This window comes from Pinus tabuliformis, chromosome J (genome assembly GCF_031772625.1).
Source record: "Pinus tabuliformis cultivar Carrire ecotype Pingquan chromosome J, CPIR1, whole genome shotgun sequence".
NCBI lineage: Eukaryota > Viridiplantae > Streptophyta > Pinopsida > Pinales > Pinaceae > Pinus > Pinus tabuliformis.
The window spans coordinates 1,387,452,958-1,387,463,631 of NC_142295.1; the positions used below are offsets into that span (position 1 = coordinate 1,387,452,958).

General features: G+C 37.1%; 1 protein-coding gene across 1 annotated transcript; it reads left to right on the forward strand.

The window, feature by feature from the left end:
• Positions 1-4,068: 4,068 nt before the first annotated feature.
• Positions 4,069-5,406, forward strand: LOC149232533 (putative disease resistance protein At1g61300). The gene has a single exon (XM_089381934.1). The coding sequence runs from the start codon at positions 4,069-4,071 to the stop codon at positions 5,404-5,406; it is 1,338 nt and encodes a 445-aa protein (XP_089238060.1).
• Positions 5,407-10,674: the final 5,268 nt, after the last annotated feature.

Below are 10,674 nucleotides of genomic sequence, written 5' to 3' on the forward strand. Positions count from 1 at the left end.
GGGAAATTATTAGTGAGGGCACACTAGGAAAGATGACTCAAATGAACTCCCTCACATTGAAGCTGGAAATTCTACCCAACGATATAAGAAACATGTCAAAATTGAGAAGACTGGTATTATTAGAATACTTTCACTTGGTTAAAATGGATTATAATTTTTATGACTTTCAATATTTGGGCTATCTTAAATTTGTTGGTTGTCATTTCTTGGAAGAACTTCCACATCTACATAAACTCAAGGGTTTGAGGCAATTGGAGATCATTGAATGTCCTAGAGTAAGTAAGTTTCCAACAGAATTTGGTCACAACGGAGCATTTCCTCTTCTGGAAACATTTTCTCTTGCTTGGCTACCTACATTAAAGGAGTTTCCTGTAATAGAGAAAGGTGCAATGGCTTCACTTAAAATATTTACTATAATGGCATGTACAACATTAAATATATTACCAGAGAGTTATATGGATCTGAAGACACTTCAGAAAGTAAGAATTTTTGGTTGTCCAATAAGAAATATAGGAACTAGAGAGAACACTAATGTAGAAGTGATGGCAATGTCTATGGTAGACATGGAAGAAATTACAAAGAGGTATTCCCAACTGTGGGATAAAAGGGAAAGTTGGTTGTATGGTGAATTTTGGTGCAATGAGCTCTTCTTATTCAGAAAGCTTAATACCATTATATGATTTATGATTTATGTTTTGGCCATTATCTTTATTTATTATCAAATTTTAGACAAAAATGTTTGACATTATAGAAATGAGCTTGATAAATAGTTCATAATTCTTTATAATTCTTTAGATTTTTATGACAATTTCAAATTTATTTATTTATTTATTTATTTTTTTTATCTCAACCTTTAAAAAAAAAAAATTCAATTTCTTAATCTCTAACTTTAAAAAAAAACAAGAAGACGGAAATTCACTTGTACATGGCTATGAAAAAGGATGAGAAATAGCGGAGAAAAAGAGTGAATCTAGGGAAAAAGAAAAAAAACATAGGGGTCCATCTCAATAGCTTTTAAAATGACACTCCCTTGCAAAGAAATATTCCCAATTGTGAGATAAAAGGGAAAGTTGGTTGTATGGTGAATTTTGGTGCAATGAGCTCTTCTTCTTCAAGTACTTCCCATGGCCCTGTTGTTCCAACAGGCTCTGCAAAGATGAAATTGATCGAAGAGCCCCTTATAGTGGGACAGGATAAAGCATTTTCGATTCTCGAAAAGCTGGTGTTGTTGACAAGGGTGGATCCGGAAAAACTCTTCTTTTGAAGATGCTCTTCAATAGCCAAAAGGTACGCAGTAATTCTAAGGATGGTTTATTACTTTGGCTCACTGTTTCCCAAAGTCCCCCTTTTACAAGTCTTAGAAATGCACTCCGTACCCAAATAGCCACACAAAAAATGTAAATTTGGGCGAAAATATGAACGAAGAAGAGGTAAAGCGATGGTTGAATCAGACAGTGCACTAGAGCACCGGGCTTATTCTGTTCTTAGATGATGTATGGGGATGCAATGCTGCAGAATTGTTAGAGGAATTAGGTGTACTGTGCCCTGTAAGGAACCACTCCACCTCCAAAGTCATTGTCAGTTCCAGGGTTCGCGCTGCACTCTTAAAAACAGGTGTCGCAAATAAATACACAATAACAATGGAGGACTTGTCGGAAGATGAGAGTTGGAAGTTGTTTGCTTGTCACACTTTTCCATATAATAATGGAAATCTACTAGCAAACATAGAAGAGGGAAAAAGCCAAGCTTGTGTGTAAAAGGTGCAGAGGGCTTCCCCTCGCTATCAAAGTGGTTGGCAGGGCAATGGCCGGGAGTACTCATCCACGACAGTGGGAATGGGCTGTCCAAAGGCTGCCAAATGTGGACAGTGTGTACAATTGTGTTAGGTTGAGTTATGATGCACTCGGCTATGAGGATACTGACCTGCAATGTGCTATTTATATGGAAATCTGCCAACAAACATAGAAGAGGGAAAAGCCAAGCTTGTGTGTAAAAGGTGGAGAGGGCTTCCCCTCGCTATCAAAGTGGTTGGCAGGGCAATGGCCGGGAGTACTCATCCACAACAGTGAGAATGGGCTGTCCAAAGGCTGCCAAACGTGGACAGTGTGTACAATTCTGTTAGGTTGAGTTATGATGCACTCGGCTATGAGGATGTTGACCTGCAATTGTGCTTTTTATGTGTAGCTGCAAACATCTTGGAAGACGCAGTCGTTCATGTCCAGTTGGCGATTTAGGTATGGATAGGGGAAGGCTTAATTGCCAAGAAGACGTTGGAACATGAGCATCGACCCGCTTATGATCCATTCAAGCTGGGAAGATATTATCTCAACTTTTTAGCAGATCGTTGTTTGATCGAGCCAATGATGAGAGACTTTGATGGGAAAGTACTCTGTTTCAGGGTGCATGACTCCCTGCGTGATATGGCAATCCGAATCGCAGAGGAGGAAGAAAATTTCTACTGCCGTGTGGGTAATGGTTTGACAGCTGTGAATGAAAATGAGTGTTTGGGCCGCATTCGGATTTTTTTGAGTGAGAACAGATTGACGTCTTTCCCCTAATCACATTGTCTACACAGATATGCTCATTGCTTCTCAGTGGAAATCCATATTTAACAAAGATCCCAACAAGGGTGATCAGGAGTATGATCTCCCTTAAGGCGTTCTCTTTAAGTGGGACGTCATTGAAATCATTGCCAAAGAGTATTTGGTGTTTGGAGCAGCTAATATATTTGGGTTTAAGACACATGCCCATCAATACGTTACCTGCATCTTTTACCAGTCTTGTAAATCTGGAGATCCTTGATCTTTCCTATTCTGCCATCCAAGAATTACCGTCGGCCATCCATATGCTGTGATCTTTAAGGAAATTAATCTTGGAGGGATGTAGAGATTTGCAATTTCTACCTCCCTGTATCTCAGGGCTTACCTCTTTGGGGCATTTGGAAACTTATGGTTGCAAGGCTTTTTTGGAAGAAAGATAAGGATACCAGATGGAAAAAAAACAGCTTCTATCAACAAATTGGCAAGTTTAACACAACTTAAAACATTACAACTACAAAATAATGATGAAATTATTAGTGATGGCACACTGGGAAAGATGACTCAAATGAACTCCCTCACATTGTCACTCATAAAGCTGGAAATTCTACCCAACGATATAAGAAACATGTCAAAATTGAGAAGACTGGTATTATTAGAATACTTTCACTTGGTTAAAATGGATTATAATTTTTATGACTTTCAATATTTGGGCTATCTTAAATTTGTTGGTTGTCATTTCTTGGAAGAACTTCCACATCTACATAAACTCAAGGGTTTGAGGCAATTGGAGATCATTGAATGTCCTAGAATAAGTTTGTTTCCAACAAAATTTGGTCGCAAAGGAGCATTTCCTCTTCTGGAAACATTTTCTCTTGCTTGGCTACCTACATTAAAGGAGTTGCCTGTAATAGAGAAAGGTGCAATGGCTTCACTTAAAATATTTACTATAATGGCATGTACAACATTAAATATATTACCAGAGAGTTATATGGATCTGAAGACACTTCAGAAAGTAAGAATTTTTGGTTGTCCAATAAGAAATATAGGAACTAGAGAGAACACTAATGTAGAAGTGATGGCAATGTCTATTGTAGACATGGCAGAAATTACAAAGAGATATTCCCAATTGTGGGATAAAAGGGAAAGTTGGTTGTATGGTGAATTTTGGTGCAATGAGCTCTTCTTCTCCAAGTACTTCCCATGGCCTTGTTGTTCCAACAGGCTTTGCAAAGATGAAATTCTTCTTCAAGTACTTGCCATGGCCCTGTTGTTCCAACAGGCTCTGCAAAGATGAAATTGATCGAAGAGCCCCTTATAGTGGGACAGGATAAAGCATTTTCGATTCTCGAAAAGTTCCAGAAAAACTCTTCTTTTGAAGACGCTCTTCAATAGCCAAAAGGTATGCAGTAATTCTAAGGATGGTTTATTACTTTGGCTCACTCTTTCCCAAAGTCCCTCTTTTAAAAGTCTTAGAAATGCACTCCTTACCCAAATAGCCACACAAAAAAAGGTAAATTTGGGCGAAAATATGAATGAAGAAGAGGTAAAGCAATGGTTGAATCAGACAGTGCACCAGAGCACCGGGCTTATTCTCTTCTTAGATGATGTATGGGGATGGAATGTTGCAGAATTGTTAGAGGAATTAGGTGTACTGTGCCCTGTAAGGAACCACTCCACCTCCAAAGTCATTGTCAGTTCCAGGGATCGCGTTGCACTCTTAAAAACAGGTGTCGCAGATAAATACACAATAACAATGGAGGATTTGTCGGAAGATGAGAGTTGGATGTTGTTTGATGGTCACACTTTTCCATATAATAATGGAAATCTGCCAGCAAACATAGAAGAGGGAAAAGCCAATCTTGTGTGTAAAAGGTGCAGAGGGCTTCCCCTCGCTATCAAAGTGGTTGGCAGGGCAATGGCCGGAAGTACTCATCCACAACAGTGGGAATGGGTTGTCCAAAGGCTGCCAAATGTGGACACTGTATACAATTGTGTTAGGTTGAGTTATGATGCACTCGGCTATGAGGATGCTGACCTGCAATTGTGCTTTTTATATGGAAATCTGCCAGCAAACATAGAAGAGGGAAAAGCCAAGCTTGTGTGTAAAAGGTGCATAGGGCTTCCCCTCGCTATCAAAGTGGTTGGCAAGGCAATGGACAAGAGTACTCATCCACAACAGTGGGAATGGGCTGTCCAAAGGCTGCCAAACGTGGACAGTGTGTACAATTCTGTTAGGTTGAGTTATGATGCACTCGGTTATGAGGATGCTGACTTGCAATTGTGCTTTTTATGTGTAGCTGCAAACATCTTGGAAGACGCAGTCGTTCATGTCCAGTTGGCGATTCAGGTATGGATAGGGGAAGGCTTACTTGCCAAGAAGACGTTGGAACATGAGCATCGACCCGCTTATGATCCATTCAGGCTGGGAAGATATTATCTCAACATTTTAGCAGATCAATGTTTGATCGAGCCAATGATGAGAGACTTTGATGGGCAAGTACTCTGTTTCAGGGTGAATGACTCCCTGCGTGATATGGCAATCCGAATCGCAGAGGAGGAAGAAAATTTCTACTGCCGTGTGGGTAAGGGTTTGACAGCTGTGAATGAAAATGAGTGTTTGGGCCGCATTTGGCTTAATCACATCGTCTACACAAATATGCTCATTGCTTCTCAGTGGAAATCCATATTTAACAAAAATCCCAGCAAGGGTGTCAGGAGTATGATATCCCTTAAGGCGTTCTCTTTAAGTGGAACGTCATTGAAATCATTGCCAAAGAGTTTTGGGTGTTTGGAGCAGCTAATATATTTGGGTTTAAGACACATACCCATCAATAGGTTTTACCTGCATCTTTTACCAGTCTTGTAAGTCTGAAGATCCTTGATCTTTCCTATTTTGCCATCCAAGAATTACCGTCCGCCATCCATATGCTGAGATCTTTAAGGAAATTAAGCTTGGAGGGATGTAGAGATCTGCAATTTCTACCTCCCAGTATCTCAGGGCTTACCTCTTTGGAGCATTTGGAAACTTACGGTTGCAAGGTTCTTTGGAAGAAAGATAAGGATACCAGATGGAAAAAAAACAACTTCTATCAACAATTTGGCAAGTTTAACACAACTTAAAACATTACAACTACAAAAAAATGGGGAAATTATTAGTGAGGGCACACTGGGAAAGATGACTCAAATGAACTCCCTCACATTGAAGCTGGAAATTCTACCCAACGATATAAGAAACATGTCAAAATTGAGAAGACTGGTATTATTAGAATACTTTCACTTGGTTAAAATGGATTATAATTTTTATGACTTTCAATATTTGGGCTATCTTAAATTTGTTGGTTGCCATTTCTTGGAAGAACTTCCACATCTACATAAACTCAAGGGTTTGAGGCAATTGGAGATCATTGAATGTCCTAGAGTAAGTAAGTTTCCAACAGAATTTGGTCACAACGGAGCATTTCCTCTTCTGGAAACATTTTCTCTTGCTTGGCTACCTACATTAAAGGAGTTGCCTGTAATAGAGAAAGGTGCAATGGCTTCACTTAAAATATTTACTATAATGGAATGTACAACATTAAATATATTACCAGAGAGTTATATGGATCTGAAGACACTTCAGAAAGTAAGAATTTTTGGTTGTCCAATAAGAAATATAGGAACTAGAGAGAACACTAATGTAGAAGTGATGGCAATGTCTATGGTAGAGATGGAAGAAATTACAAAGAGGTATTCCCAACTGTGGGATAAAAGGGAAAGTTGGTTGTATGGTGAATTTTGGTGCAATGAGCTCTTCTTATTCAGAAAGCTTAATACCATTATATGATTTATGATTTATGTTTTGGCCATTATCTTTATTATTATCAAATTTTAGACAAAAATGTTTGACATTATAGAAATGAGCTTGATAAATAGTTCATAATTCTTTATAATTCTTTAGATTTTTATGACAATTTCAAATTTATTTATTTATTTATTTTATCTCGAACTTTAAAAAAAAAAAAATCAATTTCTTAATCTCTAACTTTAAAAAAAAACAAGAAGACGGAAATTCACTTGTACATGGCTATGAAAAAGGATGAGAAATAACGGAGAAAAAGAGTGAATCTAGGGAAAAAGAAAAAAAACATAGGGGTCCATCTCAATAGCTTTTAAAATGACACTCCCTTGCAAGAAATAAATGTTTATTTGCAATGTCATAATGTATTAATCTTGTTATAGAAAAATATTCAATTGAATGACCAACCTCAAGGCCTTGGCCGAGTGAAATGGTATTCACGTCTCCATAGAGTAGAGCAGCTTCACATAGTTTTATCTCTTTGTGCAACTCTTTCAGATGCCACCACTTCCGTTGCCTTATATTGCCTATAATTATTACAGAGTACCACGATTATATAGAGGTATATATTTTATTTGTTTTTAGTTTGGAGAATGATTTTTATAGATTATTTTTACCTAAGATACAAGGTTGTGAGGGGCACATCTACAGTAAAAGTCACTCAGAATTTACACTCAGCGTCATCTAACTTAATAGAAGACCAATCACTTTACTACTTGGGCTAGACCACAATCCGGTAGGCACATATTACAACAAATTAAGCAAATATGGAACAGAGTACCAAAATTTCCAAATATGGACTCACAATGGTTCCTAGCTTTTCTCATTGTGAAAGGATAATTGAACCAGACTAAAGTTTCAGTGCTATACAATCATGGTGCATATAATCCCCCTCCTTACCCCCGCCCCAAAAAAACAACACTCACACAGTTTCAGTGCAGACATCCAAGCCTTTTTAAGTGAAAGCTTATGCAAGAATCTCTCATCAAATTTACAATACTTTGGATGACTATTTGAATTTGAAATCTGCTATACTTCAGATTGTAGCAGAGGCTTCTCATAGAAAACTATACCGTCCACGCCCAATTGGATGCATCAACGAAAAAAACATTCACTAATGTCCTCATAGATGAAATCACACATTCCTGTGGACGTTGCTGAGAAAGGAAACACATACATCAGAATTCTTTGTAGAATATACTATTGCCTGCATATTCAACATAAGTTTGATGCCTACAGTCAGTGATTAGTTTCCATCTCAACAACTTTTAAAACGACACTCCCTTGCAAAAAATAAACGTTTATTTGCAATGTAATAATATAACAAATATTTAGATTTCAGTCACTTTCCTGAATATAATTGATTGGCAACTTGCGATAAGGAATCACCAATTTACTAATAACTACATGTGAATTATGTCATTGGAACTTACTTTTGAATGTAGGGAGATGCTAGTCATTACTTGAAGAAGAAGTAGTGTCCATGTGATGAAAAATATGTTCAGGACGCATGATGCTTTTGGAGCATACCAAATGTACATCAGTATGATTCCAGCCAAGGAAGCAACATAGGCCATCGTTGACATTGTAATCACTAGGATCCGACTCTGTGAAATTAAATTTTCTTTGTTCATCAGTTTTATGCCATATACGAAAACTGGGCGATAAAATAAATGTCATGATAAGGAGAAAATGGATCTCAATTAAAGAACAAAAAACTCTTAGATTAATAGCTTTTAAACAGGGGAGGTGGAAATTTGAATATGTTTTTGGATGCATTATAATCGATGTTTCCATGAGTTATAAAATTCAGATTTACTACATTGGCATGTCAATTCAATATATAGAGTTGTGTTGAGCTGTGGAACAGATAAGGCAAGTTCTGTATTTTTAAGTTGGGATTTCAAGTAACAAAGTAAACGCCCATCTTCTGCATTACTCAAATTTTCTTCACTTTCTTCACTTACTAAGGATGCTTCTCGTATTCGTCGATATGGTCATGAGGCAAATATGTGTGTATATGTGTAGATAGACAGGGCTTTATTTTTCTAATCCTACTTAAATGTTCTTGATTCTGTTATCTCCTGATTTTTGACAAGATCCAAGAAAGCAAACTCTAAACCAAATCTACATATTGGAACTAAATGATAAATGGCCAAATGAATCTCAATTTAGGTATTAATAGCCATAAGCCTTATCTGCATCTCGACTATTTCTATGTTTTTGAATTTCCTTATAAGTTATTTTACCCATTAACATAATTAATACCAGTTCGTCATCCAGTAATTTTCCTTTTCTTTCCACTCTGTAAAAGGAATTTTTTGTTCAATCTAGGGATGGCTTCAGCTGGATGAAACTGATGGTAAAAAAATCTCCCAAATTCAAACTTCAATTGTTTAACATATCCATCTTCCTTGAAGTTAAAAGAAAAAAAACCGTGAACATGAGGGGAAAGAGTTGTACCATCGTTCAACATTTTTCTCCAATACCCAATATAATAATTCCCCCAGGTGATGAAATTGATCACACTGAAAAGTTGTATGATGAGAAATATCCTACCAAAAAAAAGAGAAATTTTGGCCCTGGTTAGTATTCCTTAACAAGCAATTAATTTTAGCCTATAAGATAGAAAACATAATATCCATTTAGTGATTGATCAAACTATATCACCCAAATGTAACCAATGTAATCTTGAATTTACCATGGACAAATAGCATAGCATATACATATTCTCTTTTGGAAGACAAAGGTTATCTAGTCGTAGTATTTAAGTTAAAATTGGAAAAGACATTTTGATGACGTAGGTGATTGCTGTATAGGGGATTTGTTAGATATCATTGAACTAGTGAAACATTGCGTGAAAATATCACCAACCCCCACCCCTGGATTTGTCATCAACAGTTTTCTACAAATCAGCAAATGTAAAATTGATTCTCCAGAAGTTAATTTATCCAAGGAGATTGTTTGTGTACTTAAAAGGCACATTGTATCCCAAAAAAACGTGAAATGTAAAATTGATTCTCCAGAAGTTAATTTATCCAAGCAGATTGTTTGCGTACTTAAAAGGCACATTGTATCCAAAAAAACGTGAAAGAAGAGAAGCATACCCGGCACCAAATCTAGCAACTTCACCTGCATCAATAGTTACAAAGACGTTAGTTTATGATACGCATTTTATGAAGTCCATGTTTGGGCAATTTTGATGTCTAATTGCAATTTGCCACAAAGTCATGAAACCTGTCTAATTTAAGCAGAAACAGAGTAAAAATTGGTAATTTGAACCAAATTTGGTATTGAAATAGTTTGCTGAGAATCATTTTAAGTAAACTCACCATAGAATTGAATAAAAGCAGATGGAATAAAAAAGGGGATCACCATCAGAGCAATCCACATAAGGCTCTTCAAGGGCCACCATCCTGAATGCCACGAGTCATGACATTCATGCAACTTCGTAGTTCCAACTGTTGTAAGAAACATAGCGAAATAAAATATCGGTGATGTTAAGGTAAACAGTTCAGACTCCAGAGGCCTATCACTATGGTCCAATACTGTTGGGGAAAATAATGTGCTTGACATCGCACGAAGTGCCTGAGACGCATGTGCCACTTATAGTCAAATGGCATCGATACGCGGATATGATTTTATGTAAGTTATGTTGCCGTGGTCATGCATTTGAAAATTGCAAAGGCCACTTGCATGTTAAAGCCCCCAGAAATAATCTGGGTTGTAACCAATGGGTGGTTAGTTCTGCGTGAAAATTCAGACCTTGACACTGATCCGGATTTACCTTCTGTGAAAGACATGATGCCACTTCAAACTTAAAAAGCTCATGACAAGAAATTAGAATCCGGTATCCAACGTGTTTAAAAGCCAAACAACTTGTAAGGCATATAAATTTTGAAATTGGATACAAAGCAGCCCAGGCTTACTCGAAGCACACCTTCTGTACCCAACCAGTCATGACCTCCTTGACAGCCTTTCAAATCTGTAAAAACGAAGATCTCAAATTCATATATATATATCACGAAGAAAACGGCATACAATGTAAATTAGGTTCATTTTCCAAAGCCAAATGCAATTACATGTACATCAAAAGAATAATCATCTAAATGGATGCAGATAAGTTAAAGAGCTATTTGAAAAATTCACGATTTTATGCGTAATTAATACTACGCGCCATCATAACACATCCCACTAGGTTGAGGGAGTGAACATCGCTTTTTCTAAATGCAATGACAGAATATTCTATATAACATTATCACTCTCCCCATCGAGCACTATCTTGTCTTGCACACTTCC

Bases quoted from the DNA above. Each gene is read 5' to 3' on its own strand.
- LOC149232533 (XM_089381934.1), top strand. From the start codon at position 4,069: ATGAATGAAGAAGAGGTAAAGCAATGGTTGAATCAGACAGTGCACCAG.